The 24,477-nt window shown below is 46.4% G+C and overlaps 1 protein-coding gene across 13 annotated transcripts in view; it reads right to left on the bottom strand.

Moving 5' to 3' along the window:
- Positions 1-24,477, bottom strand: part of CACNA1A (calcium voltage-gated channel subunit alpha1 A) — a 286,036-nt gene that overhangs the window by 82,946 nt on the left and 178,613 nt on the right. For 11 of the 13 annotated variants that reach the window (XR_012498085.1, XM_074338066.1, XM_074338067.1 and 8 more), the window contains 5 exons: positions 13,574-13,677; positions 12,340-12,455; positions 10,995-11,051; positions 9,857-9,952; positions 1,317-1,526 (listed from right to left, as the gene is read on the bottom strand). Coding sequence is in view for 12 of the 13 variants with exons in the window: in XM_074338066.1 (XP_074194167.1) it covers positions 1,317-1,526; positions 9,857-9,952; positions 10,995-11,051; positions 12,340-12,455; positions 13,574-13,677 (583 nt within the window). In the remaining variant the exon portion in view is untranslated. The remainder of the gene's footprint in view (positions 1-1,316; positions 1,527-9,856; positions 9,953-10,994; positions 11,052-12,339; positions 12,456-13,573; positions 13,678-24,477) is intronic. The other 2 variants (XM_019746095.2, XM_074338064.1) reach the window with 1 other exon arrangement.

Genomic DNA, 24,477 nt, shown 5'->3' on the forward strand with positions numbered 1-24,477 from the left:
TTCCTTAACCTCTCTGTGTCTCAGTTTTCTCAACTGGAGATAATTAAAGCACCTTTACAGACACAGAGGTCCAGGGCAGAAAGTCCCAACCCTCTGTTCCTGAACCAGGACAGACAGAGTAAGGTGATTAGTGGGGAGAATATGGGAGATTAAAAATAGACTATCAGAGGAGGTTAAGATGAGAAGAATCCTCATTTGTAAGAGACTCCAGGGGGACCAAATGCAATTACTAAGGTTGGAACTAGGTCAGGGCTCTCGGAAGGAGAGCTGGTCCCTGGAGGGTGTCCGGGGGAGATCAGCCAATGTGACTGGGAACAATGAGGGTTGCAAGGAGACCTGGACCAGGTAACCTGGACCAGGCTCAGGCCTTTCTAGGCTGAAGACTCAACTGTCTCCAGTGGCTGTCTGAGTCAATTCTGAACCACATCAGAAGGGCACAGAATTCATAGACCTAAGTCAGACAAGCCAGTAGATGCAGGAGGAGGGTAGCCAGCAGGCAAAAACGGTGTAGGGTCCACAACAAGTGCCAGGGCTTCCACTTGCCCTCCTCACTGCCCAGCCACTCCTCTTGATGATTCCTCAGAGCTCTTTACTTTTAAGTCCTGGTCAAATGTTTCCCTACAGTTCACGCTTCTCCTCACCCCCACCTGGTCAACAATTTTGATACTATCTCATGCTAATTCCTGGAAAATGGGAATAGGCCCAGAAGGTCAAAGCCGTGGGGGTCCTGGTACCCACTGAGGGAGTAGGATGCTTTTACAGTTGTTGGAGGGGAGCCACTAGGAATGGATCCCAGACACAGGAAGTCAAACAGAGCGGGAGAGGAAAGGGGAAAGAAGCAGAAGGTTTGAAAGAAGAGGGGAGAAGCAGAGAGTCAGAAATGAACAGAGAAAATGGGGCCACTTTTTGTCCCTAAGACACCCCCATCTCTCAACCACATAATATTTAACATTCCCAGACACTCACCTAGAAATGACACGTATGTTTCTGTCTCTATCTGGCTGTCTTACGGTCTCTGCTTCTCTCTATCTCTTCCAGTATCTCCTTCACCAGCACCCCTGTGTCTCTCTTAGAAAGGGACCACAGATGTGTTCAGTGGCCTAAATTCTAGCTTCCAGATCTCAGGCCCAAATAAGTTGGGCCCTGGCATTGTGGCAGCAGCAACATCAGCCCCAATCCCAGGTGTAGACATGGCCAAATGAAAGGGCAGATTCAACAGGGACCAAAGAAGGGACACGTATTGCCAGAGAGAGAGAACTGGCAAGGGGTGTGAGGAAGGGGCGAGGGAGCTGGTGGGGCAGGCTGGTGGTACTCACAGAGGAAGTCGGAGAGCCACTCGGGCTGATTGTAGTGAACAATAGCAACACACAGCGTGTTGAGAGCTACCAGACTGAGCACAGTCCAGTAGAAGGCCTGAGTTTTGACCATACGGCGGATGTAGAAACGCACCCTCCTCTCCTTTTTGTGGAAAAAAGTCGAGTTCTCCAGCTTGGCACTTTTAATGCTGGCTCGGGCAAAGGGAGACCCTGCCAGGGAAAGGATGGAGAATGTCAGGGTATTCCTGTGGAGGAAATTAACCAACGCGTGGCCCAGGCAAGGATTGTGGCCAGGGGATCCATTAGCCTCCCCAGCAAGCCTTCTGGCCCAAGGGAACTGTCATGACCCAAGGGCTTAGCTTTCCAGAGATGGAGCTTATGAGAAAGAAATGTCCCTGAAAATAATGGTATTGGAAATAACCAATTAGAGCTCAGAGTGTCAGTAGGGAGGCTGACGGCTCTTGTTGCCAGAACCAATTTTTGTGTGTCTTCCCCTCCTTGCCCCGTCTGATGACTCTGGGGGTCATGCCATGGGGCAGGATGAGGCAGGAACCTCTGCTCAGGACCCCAGGTGCGGGGGTAGAAAGCAGAGCTGCATGGAGCATACTTGGAAAGCTTCCAGGAGGAGGTGTGGATAGGACCCTAGTTTTCCATGGACACTTTACTTTAGAAATGATCACTGAGGAATGAACCAGCTGTGCCCTCTGCCTGCACATGTCTTTACTCTTAAGCATTTATGAAGCACCTACTGTATGTCCAACTCCGTTCCAGGTGCTCAGGATACTCTAGTTAACAGAGTATCCTGGGACTGACGCTCCAGTTGGGGAGATAGACAGCAAACGTATCCCAATAAGTAAGTTATTAGTGTAATGGAAGGTGAAAAGTACTTTGGAAAAAATGAAAAGTAGAGCAGAATAAGGGGAGGAGCCCTAGGAGGGGCCATGAGGTAGGCTGCAGTATTAAATCCAGTGGTCAAGGTGAAGGCATTGACCTACGTCACCTTAGAATCTTAGACTGAGTAAACAGTAAGCGCAAAGGTTCTGAGGCAGGAATATGCTTGACGTATTTGGGAAATAGCATAAGGAGACCAGTATGGCTGCAGCGGAGTGGTTGAGGAGGAGAGAGGGAGGAGGTGAGGACAGGTAGGTGACAAGGCAGGTCGTGAAGGACCTTGTGGGCTGAGGGAGGACTTTGGCTTTTGCTCTGAGTGAGGTGGGAGCCACGGAGGGTTCTGAGTGGAGGAGCAATGTGCCCTGATTCAGGTGCTCACAGGCGCCCTCATGGGGCAGGAGCTGTGGGACCAGGGAAGAGGCTACAGCACTGGTTCAGGCAAATGTTGATGGGGGTTAGACTCTGGTAGCTGAGAAGGGTGAAGAGTAGGCAGATTTGGGATGTATTATTTAAGGTAGATTTCAACATTTGCTGATGGATTGAGGGTGGGTGTGAGAGGGAAGAGCCTAGGGTTTTGGGTTGAGCACTGGAGGGATAGGCAAAAACGGTGTGGGGTCCACACCAGTGCCAGGGCTTCCACTTGCCCTCCTTACCCCTTTGAGAGGTTGGGGGAGCCAGGGCCGTGCCACTGTGGAGGGCTTAGGAGAACCTGGAAGCAGGACAAGGTCTCTGCATGACCCCAGCACCTGGCACAGTTTTCCACCCAGCCTCAGTGCACAAATACCAACACTGGGTCAGATCTCTGAAGTGGCAGCTGCCAGTGAGCACCAATAAAACGTGCTTGAGGAGCTGCCGCCCCACCCTCATCTCAGACACCATCAGGCCTCACCTCCCTGTTAAGCTCAGTCACCCCAGAGGTCCAGATCCCTGAGACTCCTCATTACCCAGAGTCCTGCGCCCACCTTCAGGCCTTTCCTTTGCACTGGCTGTTCAGTCTGCTTGGGCCCCTGTCCTCCAGTCACCTGTACAGCTAAACCCCTCACCTCTCTGAATCTCGCCTCTGAATGTGGCGTATGCTGACCACTCTGTTTTAAATCACACACGTGCGCCTCTGCCTCCGCACTCCTGCCCCCTCTGACCCTGCGCTACCTACCCATCTTGTGTTACTCTTTCTCCACAGCACTTAACACCTTCTAACATACGACGTCGTTCATTTGGGTATTACTTTTGAGATTTCTTGTCTCTTGTTTTGAGAGCTGCCATCCACTGAGAGGGGCAGGTTTGGGGGGAGGGTCAGAGCTCAGTTTTGGACATTGATTTTATCTTCTAAAATACCTCTGCTTGAAAACCTTCCATTGCATTCATTTGTTTACAGTTCTTCATTGGTTCACTCATTCTTTCATTTGTTCACTAGTTTGTTCAGTCTTTAGTGTGCTCATTTGTTCATTCATTCACTCATTTATTTATTCATCCATCTATCCATCAATTCCTTCATTCGTACATTTGCTCATTCACTTGTCCATCCATCCAGCATGGTCATCTACCCTACCTCATCAGCCAGGCATGGGACACAGCAAACATCTTGCAGGATGCCACATCCTTTTAGCAAAATTCTAAACAGAAGTCACGAGTTGGGATCCCAGGGGCCATACTGGTTCATCCTGGCTTTGTAAAACTTGCAATTATTGGTCCTCATTTAAAAAAACATGGAGATTTTCCATAAAAATATGGATTTCAGCTTCTCATGAATGAAAGTAATAGCTTACCTTTATCGGACACTTAGTAGGCACCAGGCAAAGTGAGGGACAGATTTTTACATGATAAACTGCTTGCTCCTCTTTGCAACTATAGGAAGTAGGAGCCAGTGTTCACCCCATTTTACAGTTAAGGAAACACAGGCTGAGAGGGGTCCAGTGACTGTTAAGAAGCATTGAGTGTTCAGAGCAGGGGTTCTCAGCCGCCTCACTATACTCCTTCCTGGAACACATGGCCATAGGGAGGGGCCACATTCCCACCTGGCAGCAGTTGGCTAAGCCTGCTGGCTGGATCCTTCCCTCCTGTCCATCACCTGCCTGACCCCAGAGGCCTGGAGAACCCCAGGGAAGCTCCACATGGCCCTTTGCAGTTGGGGTATTTCTGGTCCCTGCAGATCCCAAAGGTGTGCTCACACCTGGAGGCATCACAGGGAATGGCAAAGAGGAATGAGATTCTTGAAGGTCTCAGGGGTCAGGGAGGGATGCTCCATGGGCCGAGAGAGAGAGAGAAAGAGAGAGAGAGAGAGAAAGAGAGAGAGATCTCACAGTGGGCAGAAGTCCCCGGACCCCCATTCCTGCTGGAGCCACATTGAAAACCTGGCTCCATCACCAACCAGTTAGTGACCTTGGACAAGTCAACTTGCATCTTGGGACTCTAGTGCCTCAATCTGTAAATTAGGCACAACGGCACTTCCCATCTCAACGGGCTATTGGGAGAAATCAATGGGTTAATACACCTTAGCACGATGCAGGCATATTATTGGGCATAAAATCTCCTATTTAAGCCCAAGAAATCAAGACCCAGTCCACATGTCAATGCGTCAAGGAAGTCTTTCCTGATTACTTGGCCTGGAGACACATCCCACAATACGCATACTGCTCATCAGAAAGGGAGAGGGAAGTGAATATTAATTGAACACGTACTATGTGCCAGGCCCCTGTTCTAGCTGCGTCCTGCTACCTGTTTATTGCATTTCATATTCACTTTGACCCATGCTCCCTTTCTCTGTACATTCCTGTCTCTAATTTTTCTCTGTGGTCTGGAATTGCAATTTTAGGCAATTCTTAGATTTAAAAAATTAATTTTAATAAGATATTTTATGAAACCTAGTATTTCCAAAATATTATCATTTCAACATGGAATCAATATATAAATATATTAAAGAGATTTTACACTCTTTTTTGGGAGTGCTAAGTTTTCCAAATCTGGTGTGTTATGAAGCACTTCTCAGTTCAAACCAGCCCCATTCAAGGAGTCAAGAGCCAGAGGAGAGCAGTGCCAGTCTGGAATGTTCTGTGGTGAGGACAGCAGTATGTTACCAACAAGGATTAATCTGGGGATTTTGGGCTATTTAGATGCCCTTAAAATTTGCTGTACATTGAAATAGGTGCTGCCCAAGTTGTGGGTTGAACTGTGTCCCTCAAAGAAACGTACTGAAGTCCTAACCCTGGTACCTGTAAACGTGACCTTATTTGGAAATAGGGTCTTTGCAGACGTCATCAAGTTGAGGTCAGACTTGATTAGAGTGGGCCCTAAGTCCAATGACTAGAGTCCTTGTAAGAGGAGAAGAGACACAGGAGACCATGGGGACAGACGCAGAGATAGGAGGGACGCACGTACAAATCAGAGATTGCCAAGGATTGCTGATGCCAGAAGCTAAGAGAAAAGCATGGAACAGGTTCTCCCCTGTAGCCTTCAGAGCCAGCACAACCCCACTGACACCTTCATTTCAGTTTGGCTTTCCTGACTCCAGAACTGTGCAAAAAGAACTTTCTGTTGTTTTAAGCTGCCCAGTTTAGGGTACTTGGTGCCGGCAGCCCCCGGAAACAAATACAGCCCACATAGAACTTATATCATTAAAATCATCTAAATGGAATCTAATTGTTCCTAAAGAAATGGTGTGATGGCAGCTTCCATTCACGCTCAACTTTTCCTATAAATGACTCAAGTTCCATATTCCAGGAATAAATTACGAGACCACTTGACAATGTATTTACCAAAGGATTCGACATGGTGTTACAATCACGGATTCTGTAAGGCTGTGTTTACTATGGTACAAAGGAGGGCAAACACCACACAGTTCCTGCCTTACTTTGAAACACATCATCATTATCATCATCATCGTTTACAGAAATAAATAAAGGTGTTTCCCTCTCAGAACCCTGGACTTCTAGAATTCTCTTTCTGGGTGCATTTTTAAACTACCAAAGGAACTGAATTTTGGTGGGTTTGCCTGTAGCAAACTTGGTCCCAGGATATCAAGCCATTAGCCTGTGTTTTGTATCTGTTTAGAAAGTTGTAAGTTACCTGCTTTCTTAACAGAGGTGCCATAGGATACCGTCAGCTCTTAACAGTCTGTTAGCTTCTTACTTCAGTTTCTCATCGTCCTTTTATCACATTTTTATCAAATGCCTGGAACCTGGGTTCTCCAAGTAGCAAGTCTTATGTCAGCCACACATTTAAGAGCAGGGTCTCCCACAGACAAACCCTCTGTGAATCTCTCTCATGGCCCCCGGATCGCGACCCCTGTTCTGAGCTGAATTGTGTCCCACCGAATCCATATGTTAACTTCGCAACCCCCAGAACCTCAGAATGTGATGTATTTGGAGACAAGGCCTTTAATAGAGGTAATTCAATTAAAATGAGGTCATTAGGTTGGGCTCTAATTCAACATGACTGGTGTCCTTATAAGAAGAGATTAGGAAACAGACACACAGAGGGAAGACCATGGGAAGAAATGAGGAGAAGATGGACATCTGTAAGCTACGGACGGAGGCCTCAGAAGAAACCACCTCTGCTGATACCTTGGTCTCAAACTCCCAGCCTCCAAAACCGTGAGAAAATAAATATCTCGTGTTTAAACCACCCAGTTTGTGCTATTTTATTATGATAGCCCTAGAGAACTAATACACTCTCCCCATTGCACGTGAAGACCCGTTTGAAAATGCCTCCCTCACGAAGTTTTCTTTGCTTTTCCACCAAACTCTTCCCTGCCTTAGTCAGCCATGAAATTCCTTATATTAATAATCAGTCTCTGTCGCTTTTAAGTACTGTAACTTTAAATTTATCTAATGACTTTTCTGATTTCAAAAGTAACATATGTCACTAATTTGTACAATTCAGAAAAGAATCACGTAGAACATGAAAATCCCTTACAATCCTCTAGCTCCCAAATCTTTAAGAAACTCTTACACTTGTGGACAAAAAGAGGGCTGCTGTAATAAATCTAACCAAGGCAACCTCACAGTGTGATCTGATTATAAATTCCTAACTGGGCAGGTCATGGAGGGTAGTCACGTCCTAGACCTATAACCCTTTAGCGAAAGGATTATCGTTGCCTTAAACAAGCCCTGCCCATTGTTTTTGTGTATCTAGGTTAACACACCTTTGAAATACCTGTTTTTCAGACCTCTCAAGGCATAACCACCCTGAAGGGAACACGTAATCTTGTTAACATCCTGTAATCCAATCCCTGCCTTGCTTTCTTCCACCTTCAATAATCTTCCTCGTGTTCCCTCCTTAATCTCAAATGCAGAAAAGAAACTGCAGACTGCTAATCTCTGGAGCCATTTGAGATCTTGCTTTCTGGCAGTGTCATCAGTTTGGCTCAAATAAACTCTCTATCAAAATTCTCCACAGGTTTGAATGCTACTTATGCTGACACCTTCCTTAATATTATTTTAAAAATGGGATCATACATTTTACATAATGTTGAACAATTGGCTTTTTTCAATGGAAAATATATTTCAAACATCTTCCCATGCCAGCAGCAACCTCATTCTTTTTCCTGGCTGCAAAGTATTCCCCTGTATGTAAGTACTATCATTTCTGTAACCATTTACCCATATTTGGGCATGTGTGTTGTTTCTGGTTTTCACTTTTTTGAACCCCAGAAACAATGCTGCTGAGAAGAGGCTGCACGTAGATCTTTTATACATGTGAAGAAATGCTTGGAAGTGGACGTGCTAGGTCAAAGAATATAAACACCAAGAATTAAATAATGCCAAACCATACACGAGAAACACTGCCAATTAATACTCCTGCCAACAGTATATGACAATGTCCATTTCCTACATCTTTGCTGAGATTGGGTAGTATCACTTTTTCATCTTTCCTCTAATGATTGATGGAAAATAATATCTCCCTGTTAATTAAGAGCAGCTATCCAATCTTATTCATGGTGGAGATCCTGACTTGGGTACCACCATTTTTTTCAGTGTCTGGCATTTAATAAATGTGGTAAGAACAAAAGCTACCTGCCTGTCAAAATAGAACAAAACACCTTTTAAAAAGTGGAAGCCGCCTAATTAGGAAAACATGTAGGGCAGACACAACTGATCAAATGCACTGAGCACCGATAGAGCGCTATAATTCTTGAACTTGCTGGAAGGAGAGGAACAGATGTACCCACAAGTGGAAATAGGACTAGTTTATCATTACAAGGAAAAGAGTGTTTTGGCTACAAATTAAAAATGCAAATGAAAACAAGCTTGAAGGTATCATTACAAACCAACTTCACTGGGAAAGGAAAGGAAACGGGTAATACGCAAGGGCTGGGGTGGGGAATCTGTGAACTTATGCGTGCTCGGCAGGTTTATAAATGGGTTCAGTGTTTTTCAAACTCAGAAGGGCTCTGTGAATAATGAGTTGAAAAGCTGTTAATATCTTTGATCCTGTAATTATCCCTAAGGAAACACGCCCAAAGGGTGGGGGGAATAATTGTACATAAATGTTCACAGCAGTGCTCCTTGTAAGAGCAAACACTGGAAACAGCTCAAACACCACATAATAGAGCCACAGCTAAGCAAGACTAGAGTAGCCACCCTTATGGAGTACGGGACTGCAATGGAAATTATGTCAAAACTCAACAGGAAGGTCATAAACTAGGGATGAATGAAAAAAGCTGAGTATGCAATAGTTGGTGCCTGTGGATTAGAAACACGTGCATATATATTAAATGTTTCGTCTTCCCTCGCCCCACCTCCTTTGCTCTTTCTTCTTCCCTCCCTCCTTCTCCTCTCCCTTCTTCCTGTCTTCTTCAGCCACACAGTTCCCCCATCAGCCTAAATGCCTTCTCCCTTCTGAGTCTCGTGTTATCTCCTCTGCCTGGATGCTCTCCCACCACTGCTTTCATCCTTGGAACTTAAAAAACCCATGTCAAAAAATAAGATATTCTCCTTGGAGAAGGTCGAAAGCAACACAGCCTCAACAGGGATGAGCAGGAAAAGGGGAAGTGTCCCCTCCCACTTCAAACTCTGCCCTTGCGATGACCAACAGCAATAGTCTGACTACAGCCGTCTGCATGCGTTTCTCCGCTAGCTCTGCCATGGTGAACCCCGACCAAGCCTTTCGTTCTCAGCTTCCATGTCATCTCCTCTGGGAAGCCTTCCCTGACCACACACACATTCCCAGAGCAGGCCCAGCCTGCTCTAGGCCATCTCCTCTGCAGTGCCCTTATCACCACAGGGCTCTTTGTGTCATCATCTGTGTAGTATCTATTTCTTGTGCTGAATGGCAAGCTCCAGGTGGGGAGGGATGTGGTCTCTGTCTTGTTCACAACTGGGCACCTAATAAGAGCAGCAGCCCCTCAATGAATCCTCAATGCCTTCAGGAATCATATTATTATTCAAGAATAATGAATGAATAACGTCAGGCAACACTCTTGGGAGTTTATTCTTTGCCACGGACTGTTCTAAGCACTTACTGTGGATTATTGAATTTCATTCTCGCAACAATATTAGAAGACAGGCACTGTTGTTACTCCCCTCATCATGTCACCTGCCCAGGACACACAGGTGCGAAGGGGCAGAGTCGAGACGTAAATCTAGGCCACCGGGTACCCAAGCCTTTAGCTCCCACCTGCTGGACGACTGGTGCTAAACAGGGGGACTCACCCACAGAGGCGATATCGGCCAGCTGATCCTCTGCCTCGTCGGGGTTCAGCAGGTCTGTCTTGCTCTTCTTTATAGTGGCTCTCCGCAGAGCTCCAACAATGGAAACATGGCAAGAGAAAAAGACGTGACCCTTTTTGTGACAGCAATGACACTGACCAAGTGCATCCTCGGGGCCAGGTACTCTGTCAGGGACATTCTCTGTGTCATTGGATTTAACCCTTGTGGCAACCCAGTCTGGTGGGAAGTAACAGCATGCCCATTTTACTCATATAGATGTGCAGACTGGGGCGCAGGGAGGTCACATGACTTTGCTCAAGGGATAAAGATGAGAATCGAGTCCTGTGCAATTGAAGTCTGGGATTTCAGCCACCGCTTCTCCTCTGGGAGTCCTGGGACTGGATCTAGAGTGACTGCTATGAAGACAGTCCACCCCTTGACTTTAGCAGACTTGCGAGGCAGGCTGGCACTGTGGACGTCCTCCCTCAGTATTTAGTCTCCACTCGCCCAACAGCTCTCCAGGGGACAATGAGTTGAGGCATCCACTTCCAATAAAGTGACTTAGACGCCACCACATGTAATCTCTTCCCTTCCCCGCAGATAGTAAAATCCAGTTTGTAATCTATGGGGATGAAGTCCCAGCTCCTTTATTTCCTTCTCAGCCCTGCTATTTTCAGTAAAAACTCATTGTTCCATCTAGCCACACTTCTGACACATAAGACAACTGTCCTTTATTGTAACCTGGATTCTTGGTGAAATTATTATTAATGTTTTTCATTTAGCAAATACAAAGGGTGCCCACCCTGAGCCAGGCACTGTTCTAGGTATTCTATTTACAAGAATTAATGTAGCCCTCATAAACACCCCAGTGATGTCTGTATCATTATGTTCATGCCCATTTTGCAGATGAGAAAAATGGAGGCACAAAACAGAAGTCGGGCACATGGCTAAGGCAGAAAGGGTGGGCCAGAAGATGCAAACTCTGTGCTAAAGTCCTGAACTGAGCCTGACGTGGTCTCGTGTTTGTTCTTCGCATTATCTAGGCCCTGAACATTCATCCCCTGAAAGCCTCTTCGGACCAACGGGCCTATTTCCCCATCTCCCCTGGGACCCACCCCAGAGCCAGGTTCAGAACAGTTACCATCAAAAGGATGCCTCTGCTCCCCGTCGGTTTCATCCTCAGCAAGGATTACCTCTTCTAAGGAGGAAGAACACAGAGTTAAGCTCCAGGGTCTAGAGGACTCTCCTAGGGATGGGTTTCCTTGGGCCCGAAGGAGAAGGATCCAGCTGCCCACCTCCACTCTCCCCTTGCTGATGGCGACAGCTCAATCAGCCAGAAATGTGCTGCTCAGTTATTTCTGACTCCCAGCCCCACTTCAGCAACAGTAACAATAGCCAAATTATCCTTCCTTCTCTCAAAACAAAACCAACATCCTTACTATAGCCTATAAGGTTATGCCTGACCCAGGCTGCGTCACCTACCTGCCTTCCTCTCCTCCCACTCTCTCCCTCACTCTCTCAGCTCCAGCCACACTGGATTCCTGCTGTGACCTTACTCCTACCTCAGGGCCTTTATACGTGCTGTTCCCGCTGCCTGGAATGCCCTTCCCCTAGACATCCACATGCTTCTTTCACATCTCTGCTTAGGTGTCACATCTTCAGAGAGACCCTCTCTGATGGATCAGTTGGTCTCCTCTGACCATTTTCTGACTCCTACCCTGGTTTATTTTTTAAATTTTTGCCTTGCTTTATTTTTCTTCTCAGCATTTGGAAGCACCCAACATTTTATGTTATTTGTTTATTTTCTGTTTCTCTCAGTAGAATACCAGAGCCCTGTGGGAAGGGATTTGGTCAGTTTGTTCGCTGTTATATCCTCAGTGCCTAGAACAGTGACTGGCATACAGTGGGTGCCGCCTAAGCGTTTGTTGAATGACTGAACAAATAAACACGTGTTCACTGTGGGTTGGGCACTGCTCTTCCTAAGTGACTTAGCTTGGATTATCTCACTGGATTCCCAAATGGCCTGATGAGGTAGGTACTATCATTATCTTCAGTTAACAGCTGAGGAAACTGAGGCACAGGAAGGTGAGGTACATTGTTAGGAGGTGGTGGAGCTGGGACATGAATCAAAATCTGGTTTTAGAGCTTGTAACCATTATGCAATGTCCTATCCTGGGCACGTGGTTAAGGAAGAAAGGGCAGGCCTGAAGATGCAAATTCTGTGCTGAGGTCCTGAAATCCCTTGAGGAAGCCATTCCCCATGTCTTCCTGAGCCTGACCGGGTCTTGTGTTTGTATCTCGGCTTTATCCCAGAAGTTTTACTATCATACTCTGAATTCTTATTGCTAAAAATCGGGACTACAAGTTCAACCCTCTTCCTCCTCCCATCATGACCCTGCCCTCCTCCGTTTCCAAACTGCATGCGTGACTCTGTGCTCTGTGGCCTAGGATGTCGATTTCTGGGCCCCAAGATGAAAGGGCCTCACCTGCTTTTGAGATCCACTCCATGTACCCATTGAGCTCTCGTTCAATCTGTTGCTGTCGCCTCAGCTTCAGAAAAGCCCGCCGGTTCTCCACCCGCTCCCTTTCTTTGGCAAACTCCCTGCAGAAGCACGAAAAAGTGAGGACTGACTGTTTAATAAATGTTAGGGAGTGTGTGTGTATGTGTGCGTGCACGCACACGTGCATGTATATTTGGGGGTTCAGAAGTTCCTGGAAGGCAGAGAATTTCAACAAGTGGAATCAGGTCTTCTGGGAGAAAAATCAATATTCTAGGAGTGGGCATCTCTGCCAACTTCCCACATTTCCCAATAATTCCAACCAACTAGAGAAAAAAGCAAAACTATAGACCATGCCATACCAACCACTATTGGCTACATACTCCATTTTCATTCTTTGTGCTTCTGGCTACAGAATATTTTCAGTCCTGTTTTAAGTTAGCCTAATGAGACATAGGCTGAAGGCTTCTGCAGCAGCCTCACTTCCCTCATATCGGCCCCACCCCTTCCTGCTTCCCTCCTTCCTCTTCCTGTTTGGAGTGTGGGATGACATCTTGTGGGTGTAAGGCAACCATCTTGAAACAATGAGGCAACCATAAGATTGAAAATCTCTGATAAGGACGTTAGATTAGAAATTTAGAAGGAACTGGGGTCTCTGAGGGCACCAGGGAGCCACCATACCAGTCCCCAGATTTCTTGTTGGTAATAATATGCAACTCGTTTATGTTAAGCCAAAAAAGATCAATCCTGGGGCTTAGGGACAATGTGTGTCATGAAAATGCATGTTTGATTGTAGGCCAAAATGTTATATTTGGAAAACAGGGGAGGGGGGAAACCCAACCTATTGCTTTTTTAAAATATAAATTATAGAAAGTAAAGCTCTATAGCATTTTTCTGTGTGGTGGGTTGTGGGTCTGAAAAATTTGAGAAAACCTTCGGAATGAGGTCTGAATTGGAAAGAAACTCTTCTTCCCCTGGGTAGAGGTGGCTCAAGGCCAGGGGCACAGTGTGGTGAGTCCAGGCGAGGCTGGATTGCAGCCTCCACAAGTCCCTTCACTGGGTTCCCCCAGCAGTGCACAACCTGCACCACTGTACAGGGCTTGCTAACAAGCAAGGACAGAGGCCTGTTTTCTGCCCGGAGAACCAAAACAAAGCTTCGATGGCTTCTTCCTGGGAAGAAAATGACAAGGGACAGTGGGACGGGTGAGTAGCAAAGACTTACCCTGACAGCACACCCAGCACGAGGTTCAGCATAAAAAAGGAGCCGATGATGATGAGGGGGATGAAGTACAACCAGTTCCAGGTGTTCCCTGAGGCATCGTTGCTCTGCGGGGAGCAAGGAGGGAAGGCAGGTGAGCACCGAGTGGGGACTCAGGTCGGACCCAAAAGGTGAGGGCATGAGGAGTCCTGGAGCTCTGGCAGCCCAGAGAAGGAAATGGCGCACAAGACTGACCAGTGAGGGAAACCCAAAAGTACCATTAGAAGGACAAAACCCCCTCCTAACCATGTAGTCCTCACAGGACCTAGGGCCAGCATGACACTCAGGAGAACATCCCAGACCTTACTCCAGGAGGAGAAGGAAAACACAAAGCCTACTGAAATGAAGAAAAATGACCCTGGTTCTCTCCCTCCTCCTCAAAACACACACACTCTTCCCTTAGGACAGGTATATGATGGCAGGATCTGATGGCTAGTTTCAGTCACCGAGCCAGATGGCAGGGCTGTAAGCCTTTCCCTCAAGTGTCTCCCTCCTTTATTTTCTGCTGCCTCAATGTCAACTGCCAAAAATTCCCAGAAGTGCCCAGCTCAATTTTCAAAGGGAAAGAAGTCCACAAAACAGAACATTCTACTGTGATACGGAGAAGAGAACACTGTGGCAAGAAGGAAATAAGAGGGGAAGAAAATCAAAGATAGATAGATAGCCCAGAACTTACAGAATACTTACTGGGTGCTAGCATATTATTTATATAAGCTCATTTAATCATTTAATGCTTCTGATACTACTATGTTATCATAATGCCCATTTCACAATTTGAGGAAACTGAGGCCCAGAAAGACAAAATTGCCAGCCAAAGGTTACGGAGCTAGACAGTGGTAAATGGGGGATTTGAACCAGGGGGCCAGGCCCCAGAACCCATGGACTTAACCTCTGTCCTGGGGAAGCCTCAGCTTCAGCCGCCAGAGGAGGGGGAGCCATCTAGTGGGTCTCCAGCTCTGCAGCATCTGCAGAATGCGGGACTCCCAGGCGTGGCTTTAAAAGTTCAACTTGAAAGGCACATTTAGTGCTTCTGTTGCCCAGCAGAAAGGCTAACATGAGAAAGACTGACAGTACTAGGTGTTGGTGAGTCTGTGGAGGAACCGGAACCCTCACATGCTGCTGAAGGGAGGGTAACATGGTGTGTGAGTTACCTGTGGCATCTAACAAAGAACCACAACCTGAGTGGCTTGAAACAACAGAAATTTATTTTCTCAGAGTTCTGGAAGCTCAAGGTGTTGGCAGGGTTGGTTCCTTCTGGGGTCTGTGAGGGAGAATTTGTGCCAAGCCTCTCTTCTGTTATCTGAGGGTTTGCTGACAATCTTTTGTGTCCCTTGGTTGGTAGATGCATCATTCTGATCTTCGCCTTCCTTTTCACATGATAGTCTCCCTGTGTGCATGTCTGTGTCAAAAATTTCCCCTTTTTATAAGGACACCACTCATATTAGATTAGGGCCCACCCTACCCTAACAACCTCTTCTTAATGCAACTAATCACTTCTGCAATGACCCCCATTTCCAAACAAGGTCACATTCTGATGTATTGGGGGTTAGGGCTTGAACACATGAATTTCTTTTGGGGGGAACACAATTCAACCCGTAATTCATGATAGAACCACGCTGAAAAATAGGTTGGGAATTTCTTAATCCTGCACCTTCACTACCACCTGAAAATTCCACTCCTAGGAGTGTGACCCTGCACGTGCCAAAGGCATCAGCAAGAATGTTCATAGAGTGAGCTTCATGGTCACCCCAATCCGAATCCTTAGGATAAATAAATGGAATATAGTGCAGTGAATGACTGCCACCCATCACATGAAACATTACAGAGTTGTCAAGTATAGGAAGCCAGACAGAAAAGAGTACATATGTAAGATTCCATTTATACAAAATATAAAAATAGGCAAACTCATTGACAATGCTTGAGGTCCAGATGGGGCACCAAGGAGAGGGTAGCAACTGGGGTGGGGGCATGAGGGGGGCTTCTGGGGCTGAGAAGGCCCTGTTTTCTTATCTGGATGCTGGTCACATAGGTGTGTTCTGGTTGTGAAATATCCACCAAGCTCCTCACTGATTATCTGTGGGGTTTTCTGTACGTTTACTTTGTTTCAATTAAAAAGGTTTGTTTGTTTTATTTTAAGACAGTCAAACTTACCTTAAAAAGAAAGGAAATTCTGACACATGCTACAACATAGATGAACCTTGAGCACATTATGTTAAGTAAAATAAACCAGTCATAAAAGGATAAATGGATAAATGCTGTACAATTCCACTAATATGAGGTCCCTAGAGGAGTCAGATTCATAGAGACAGAGGGTAGAATGGTAGGTGCCAGGGGCTGGGGGAAGGGGATGGGGAGTTAGTGTTTGATGGGGACAGAGTTTCAGTTTGAGAAGATGAAAAAGTTCTAGAGATGGATGGTGGTGGTGATTGTACAATAATGTGAATGCACTTAATACCAGTGAACTAGGTACCTAAAAATGGTTGAGATGATAAATGTACGTTATGTGTATTTTCCCACAGAAAAAACTGAAAAAAACACCCAACCAAAGTCATCATCACAGATACAGATAGGTTCTGGGGACAATGAACAGCCAGCCCCCAGAACATGCCCTTGTTCTAACAAGCCCCAAAGTTCTATGCTTTGCTTTTGGAAGGTTCTGGAAGAAAGAATTTAGTCCGGAGAACGAGGATGGACAGAAAGAAGGCAGGACAGAAGACTTGCCTGGACAACAGAAGAAAAAGTCTGGGCCATCTGGAGAAGCAGGATTTGGATGCAAACAGAGTGGCGAGTCGGGGGTTGCGGGGTCAGGAGAAGACTGAGCAGGGAGAAGTAGCTGAGACCCCTTGCTGCTGAGGCAGCCCCCCATCTCTGACTGCCTATACCCCAGCTCTCCGACAGGCTTAGGACCCTCTGACCCCATGACACGCTGCTCAGCATAATAACAGACACCCACAGTGCCAGGTAGGCAGCCAATTTGAGCTTTTAATCCTGTCACGAACTCCAAAAGTTGGTACATAATCCTTCCCAGCCTCCCAGGTGAGGAAACTGAGGCACGGAGAGGTCAAGTCTCATGCCCAACATCCCTGTTGGAGGCTGCATTGTGTCCCACCCCCGCCAAGATGTGTTGAAATACTAATCCCCAGTCCCCATGAATGTGCCCTGCTTGGAAAGAGGGTCTTTGCAGCTGCCGTCAAGTGAAGATGAGGTCATGAGAGTGGGCCCTAATCCAATACGACTGGTGTCTTTTTAAGAAGAGAAAAATGCCAGGTGGAGATAGAGACACACAGGAAAGGATGACCACGTGACAATGAAGGCAGAGATTGGAAGGACACAGCCACAATCCAAAGAACGCCAACGGTCGACAGCCATCACCAGAAGCCAGGAAGAGGCAAGGAAGGATTCCACCCGGAGTCTGAGAGAGCCTGGCCCTGCTGACACCTGGATTTCAGACTCCTGGCCTCCAGAACTGGGAGAGAAAACGTATCTGTAGTTTTAAGCCACCCAGTTGTTCTTTGTTATGGCAGCCACAGAAAATGAATCCAGTCACTGAGCCAGTAAATGGCAGAGGTTCCCCCCACCCGCTTCACCTTCTTGCTCTCAACGTCTGAGATTCTTCCCCTCTCCCATCACTACTCCAGCTACACAGGCTCCTCATAGCTACGCAAATGCACCCAGCACAGTCCTACGTCAGGGCCTTTGCACGTACTGTTCCCTCGGCCTGAAATGCCCTCCCCCCAGATTCCTACATGGCTCCTCCCCCACCTTGAGGTCTCTGCTCAAATGTCACCTTCTCTAAAGGGCCTTTAAACTCTCATCCTTCATTTCTAATTCCATTTCTGCTCTATTTTTTCCCTTCCTGCTTCTCCTCCTCTATACGTTACTTATTTCTCCTGTGCACTGTTCATCTCCCCAGCTGAAATGTCAGTTCCACAAGCAGCAGGGACATTGTGCTTTTTATTCCCTGTTGTCTTCCCTGGCACAATGTCAGGCATGCAGGCGCTGTCTGCCGAAATGTCTGCTGAATGACTGAACAAGAGGTGGGTCTAAGTGCCCTGCACAGCCCACAGCCTCCATCCTAAGTCGTGCTCCCTCTTCCTCCTCCCTCCTCCCTCATCTGCTTTTCTCTTCCTGGGGACTGGGGTTCTGCTGCCTGATTTTAGAGACACTTGTTCTCTTCCAAATCTAGCCCAATTATTCAGTTCCATGCTCTGGGTCCAATAACTGATTGAAAAGAAGTTGGCGGAGGGTTGGGTGCCGTTTTTAAGTAGGAGGTGGGCTTTCCCTGGGGTTTGCTCGAAAGCAAAATGGGAAATATATTTCCCAAGCAGAAAGACTGTAGCTGCCATGGCTGTTCTGTGATAGCAGAGAATGCGGGGGTGGAGGGGTGGCACAAGTCTCCCCTCCTGGGTCTCATCTCTTTGGGCAGTTCAGGGTGGAGTGTGCATGAGTCTGTCTGGGTGCAGGGAGGAGGAAGGGGTTGGAAAACTTGCTCACTTGTCAAAATCATTAATAATATCGGGAATGATGTGCTCTCAAGATCGTCTTGTCTTTCTTCCAAAAGCTTAAAAGAATTCTGCTGCCTGGCATGCTATTCTCCATTAGTGCTGTCACTACATATTTCTGGTAATATGACTGGATGGCCCTTCCCTGTGCCCCTGTGGTTGGCTGAGGGCCACATGACAAGTGCTGGCCAATGAGGAGTGAGTAGAAATACCTGTGTCACTTTTGGACCAGACCATTGAACTGTCAGTGTGGGACCCTCCAGGGCTCTCTTTCCTTCTGGACAGTCAGTGGCAATATTCTACATGGTAGCTGCTCCATTAGTTAGATCCCAGGTGACTACGTTGAGCAGAACTCCCTTCTTCCCCACTGCCAACCTGTGCTGGACAGGTAGCACGAGCAAGAAAAGACATTCGTTGTTAAAACCATAGGGACTCTGGGGAATGTTTGTTACTGCAGCACAATCTAGCTTTCCTGACTGATACACCCGGGTATCTCCTTAGTTCACTCCTCTACCTCTTTCTCAAATGTCACTTTCTCGTTGACCCTTATATAGAGTTCATGAAGCAGGTGGGGAAAAAGAATGTCCCCTGTACGTCCAATGGAGAAATTGGTACCCAAAAAGGTGAAGTTCAAGATTATAATGAGCTAGTTGTTTCTGTTGTCTGAGCCTCTGCCTGGCACCCAATTTCCCCTATATCTTAGCTTGGTTGATTCCTCCTCTTTACTCAGCCTTAAGCTCCAGAGTCCCCTGTCAGAGAAACCTTCCCAGGCCTCCTGACGGAAAGGTCGTCCCCTCCCTTCGGCATAGCCAGGCATCTCATTCTCTTTTCAGTATGCTTCACATTTTGAATCAGGTTGTCGATTTATGAATTTATTTATTTATAGGCTCTTTGCTCCCTAAAGTGTCACCTCCCCAGTGCCCAGAACAAACCCAGTGCACAGTAGGTGCTAAGTGTTGGTTGCATGGTGAATGCATACAATCCTGAGGTCCCTGTGGGTGGATTGTTTAAATAATACTAACCAAAGGGAAACGTACCTACCCACGTCCCAACGATCAGGCTGTTTCCCTGGGAATGGAGAGCCAGGCAGAACACTCACTATCACTTTCATAGAACACCCCTTTTGAGCTAACAAAACACGCCTTGATTCCCACAATCGCCACACCTAGTGGATGGGGAAACTGAGGCTGAGAGAGGCGACATGATTTGCCTGGTTCACACAGAGTGTGGGTGGCAGGGCTGGGGCTAGACCTGCAACTGATTTTTTTCCTACTTCCTCCATGGCTGCACTTACGTAGTATTTTGTGTTTATAACGATTGGCCCGTGAGAGCCTTAGAGGAGAGGGGAGGTACTGATTCATTCCAGCACTGCTGGTGCCTCATGTGGCGCCTTGGCGCTTAACAAGCGCTCGATAAATACTCGTCAAACAAATTAATGGCCGAGTCCCAGTAACATCCTTAAGTGCCTTCTGTTTTATGGTTTATTTTCCTCTAATTTTTTGAGCATGGTTCATTCAGAAAAAATGTAGAGGATGTAAAAAAAAAAAACTCAGCTTAGGAAAACACCCAATTCCACAGCACCTAGCATAAAAATGGGTTGGCTTTGACCGTAAAAGAGACAAAGTCCCACAGAGGCCATGAAAGAGGTCGTATGTCCCAGTTTATACCCCTTATTGATCATGCAATGCCTGTTAATTATTTTTTGAGTCTTCTTTTCCCTGTTTGCTCTCCAAATTGTCCTGGTTTGAATACATTATAGTATCTTTCTGCCTATGAGATGTCCTGTCACTGCCCCTGGCCTCATTAAGTCCCTCTGGCCCTCACTCATTCCCCTCCAGCCACACGGGCCCTCTTGCTGCTTCTCATAAAAGCCACGCTCACTCCTGCCTCAGGGCCTTAGCACTGGCTGTCCCATCTGCCTGGGTCCCTCTTCCCTCACACACCTTCACGGCTCCCCCTCACCTCTTTCAGGTCTTATTAGAACTGCAACGTCTCACCTTGACAAACCACAACGCTGCTACTGTTTTGTTTTTCTTTTGAGCTTTCATCATTCTCTAACACAGCAGTTGCCAAACTACAGCCTCCGTTTTTGTAAATGAAGGTTTTATCGTCACACAGCCATGCCCAGTTATTATGTACTTGGTCTGTGGCTGATACTGTACTACAACAGAAGACTAAGTAGTTGCAACAGAGACTGCCTGATCCCCAAAGCCTGAAATATTTAAGATGCTGTCTTCCCTTTACATATATAAAAATGGTATCTCTTAATTATCGTGTTGATTGCCTGCTTCCCCCCACTAAAATGTCAACTCCCCCAAACAGGGATTTTTGTCTCCTCTGTTCACTGGGGTCCTCAGTGCCTAGAAAAGTGCCTGCACACAGAGGGCATTCAATGAAGGTTTGTTGAATGAATGTGTGATCTACAATCCCCGAAAATCTGATGCTTTGATAGTGGCCAAAATGAACATCTACGAATGAAAAAATACTTAGGTCAAAGATCATTTTCAACCATTAGTGACCATTTGTCAAGGACCGTGTGTTTATAATCAACTAAACACAGTTTTGTTGCTTTCTTAATTGACATTAACAGAGGGAGAGAAACAGAGTGAGAAAGAGAAAATCACAGAGAGGCAAGAACGAGGAGAGGAGGAAGAGGAGAGAAAGACAGAGCCAGAGAAAGATACACACTGACTTCTCTGATATCTCTTCTTATAAAGGCACTACTATCATGAGGACCCCACCTATCACCTAAACTATCACCTCCTCTGAGGGTTTTTCTAGACACAGCGACTGGGGAAGTCACTTGTGAGATTCCCTTAGTCTCAGCTTTTGTGGGGGAATCCTTGAGGTTCCTGAGGATAGAATTCAAGGAGGCTATGAATTTGAATGGAAAAAAAAGTTAACCTTCACTTCCCTACATCTGCACTGGAAGTGGGCACTTTTTTCCATTATGAAGGGAGGCAGCAAACGGCAGCCACCTGGGCAGAACCCGTGACGTCCGTCCCTACCAGAAATCACATACAGTTTACAGGTAACACGCAAAATCTTTTAAGCTTAACACGCTCATGAAATTACAGGAATTATCTGATCTGTTATCAGGTCCTGTCGGTAATGTGTTACAAACACTAAAACTACATCACAAATCTGTGTTTTAAAATATTTTGATAATTTCAATGCATTTGGCTTCCCTGCCATCTCCTGCCTTTTAATTTATGCCTTTAAAATCATCAGACTGACAAAGGGGTCTGTGGTTCAACAAGGTTAAGAATTTCTGAGGTGGAACAATCAGGTATCACATCATGCCTGTCAGAATGGTCATCATCGGAAAGATGAGGGATTGGGCAGCCAGATGGCTCAGTTGGTTAGAGCATGAGCCCTTAACAACAGGGTTGCCGGTTCAATTCCCACATGGGCCAGGGAGCTGTGCCCTCCGCAACTAGATTGAAGACAACAAGCCGAAGCTGAGCTGCCGGAGGGGCGGCTGGAGGGCTCACTTGGTTAGAGCGCAAGCTCTCAACAACAAGGTTGCTGGTTCGATTTCCGCATGGGATGGTGGGCTGTGCCCCCTGCAACTAAACATTGAAAACAGCGACTGGACGTGGAGCTGAGCTGAGCCCTCCACAACTAGACTGAAGGACAATGACTTGGAGCTGATGGGACCTGGAAAAGCACACTGTTCCCCAACATTCCCCAATAAAAAATAAAAAATAAATAAAAAAAGGATGAGGGAAAAAGTATGGGCGAGGATGTGGAGAAAAGGGAACCTCGTGCACTGCACTGCTGGTGGGAATGTAAATGGGTGCAGCTACTATGGAAAAAATGTATGGGGTTCCTAAAAAAATTAAAAATAGAGCTATCAAATGACCCAGCAATTCCACTTCTGGGTATCTATCCAAAGGAAACGAAAATACTAACTGGAAAAGATGTCTGCACCCCCATGTTCACTGCAGCAAGATTCACAACAGCCAAGACATGGAAACAACCTAAGTGTCCACTGATGAGTGGATAAAGAAAATCTCTCTCTCTCTCTCTCTCTCTCTCACACACACACACACACACACACACACACACACACACACACACAGGAATACTATTTATGACAAAAAAGGAAACCCTACAAGTTGTGACAACATGGGTGGACCTTGAGGGAATTACGGTAAGTGAAAAGATACATACTGTATGATCTCACTTATAGTGGAATCAAAATAAACCAAACTCCTAGAAAAAGAGATCAGATTTGTGCTTATCAGAGGCAGGAGTTATCGTGGTGGGGGAATTGGGTGAAGGTGGTTAAATGGTACAAACTTCCAGTTATAAGATAAATGAGTACTAGGGCTGTAACGTACAGCACGGAACACTGCTGTAGGGGATGCTGGGAAGCTGCTAAGCGCTCTCACTGCAAGGAAAAAGAACACAATTTTTTTGGTAACTATATGAGGTGATGGATGTTAACTTACTGTGGCAATCATTTTGCAATATATGTATGTCAAGTCATTTTGCTGTACACCTTAAACTTACAGTGTTGTATGCCAGTTACACTGCAATAAAACTTGAAAACAAAAATGAATCTGAGGTGGGCTCTCCTGTTCCAATCTCTCATCTTTTCTGCCCCAGACTATAGTGAGAGTTTCAAGAAACGATTCCTTTAAAAGTTAAATTGGTCTTTCCCTCCCCCACCCTCCTTTTCTTGCTCGCCTTCCCCCATTATCTATTTTTCTGGTACCAGCCCAGGGCACAGGAAGAGGAAATCAGGGCACACAGCCTGGCACCGTCACTTCCTGGCTGGACAACCTTAGGCATGTCTCAACCTCTGAGATTTATTTGTAAAATGGGGAACAGTAATCTCTCCTTCACAGGTTACTGAAAAGCCAAACTCCAGCCTTTGCTTGGATTGCCTCAGTTTTCTCATTAACACCCCCTTTCTGCCCCAGGACCCCATCCATGATCCCACGTGGCATTTAGTCCTCACATCTCCTTCGGTGCCTCTGGTCTGTGACAGTTTCTCAGTCTTTCCTTGTTTATCCTGACCTAGTAGTCTCAAAGAGGACTGGCCGGGTATCCTCCAAAATGCCCTCCAGCTTGGGTTTGTCTGATGTTTTGCTCATGATTAAACTGGAGTTATGAGTCTTGGGGAAGAAAACCACAGAGGTGAGATTCCCTCCCTATCATAATAAATCAAAGGTCGCACGATCACACATTCACTGGGGATGCCAACCTGCATCGCTTGGTTAAGACAGTGTCCGCTAGAATTCTCCCCTGTAAAACAACTGTACTCCCCTACTTGATTCTTGGAAGTGAGTCATTAAATCCGGGCTCCCTCCAGTGTACAGAGATTAAGTTCCATTGATGGAAGGGAAGTGTCTACATATATTAAATGGAATTCTTCTGTGAAGGCTTATCTCTTCTTCATTTACTTTGTTTACTTAAGAACAAAATTAAAATGATCATTTATGATTGCTACATCAGTCAATCAATCAGTCAATTACCTATTTATTTTGGTGTGGAATCTTTCTGGACAGATTATGTAAACTAAGAGAATCCAGAAAATTCTCCTTCTCCTGCCCTGCCTCCCTGTCTCCTGGTCTAGGAGTGACCATGTTTCCATTTGCTTACTGTCTATCTCCCACTTCCTAAGTAGTTTATCATTTATCATGTTTATTGTTCATGTCTGTCCCCTACCAGGTGGGGATTTTTGCCTGTCATCTTCATTGTGGTATTCCCAATCACCCGTTTCCTGGCACAAAGTAGGCAGTCAATAAATAATTACAAAATACACAAACGGATTTCAATGATGTTGAGAAAAGAAATGAGTGGTTGGGATCGTAAGGTGCTGCCCACCCAGGGAGGCAGCGTCCATTTAGGAGCTGAGCCTGTGGATCCAAGACGCTTGGGGCAGGTGTGTCTGGCTGTCCCTGTGGATGTCACCTGCCATGCCCATGGCTCTTGACTTTATACACGATTCTAGACCCTGTGCCTGCCTGTGGTTGGACAGAGCACGGGGTGCCCTAGAACAGGCCTGGCAGATGGCAGGGCATGAGGGCAGGGTCCTGCTGAGTCTAGGAAAGTGACACCTCTGCCATCGCCAGAAACTCAAAGACCCGAACTCCTGCCCTTGGCAATGAGAGGCCCTAGTAGTTGTACTGGGGGGTGGGCTGTCTTAATTTGGGGAGCCCCAGACAAAGGTTCAGGTGCCAGTCATTTATTTGGGAGGTGTTATGAATTGTGTCCCCTCCCTAAAGATATGCTGAAGAATAGGACCTTGTTTGGAAATAGGGTCATTGCAGATACAACTAGTGAAAATGAGGTTGTACTGGAGTAGGGTGGGTCCTAACCCAATATGACAGGTATCCTTATAGGAAGATGGCC

Source organism: Rhinolophus sinicus, linkage group LG07 (genome assembly GCF_036562045.2).
Source record: "Rhinolophus sinicus isolate RSC01 linkage group LG07, ASM3656204v1, whole genome shotgun sequence".
NCBI classification, from domain to species: Eukaryota; Metazoa; Chordata; class Mammalia; order Chiroptera; family Rhinolophidae; genus Rhinolophus; species Rhinolophus sinicus.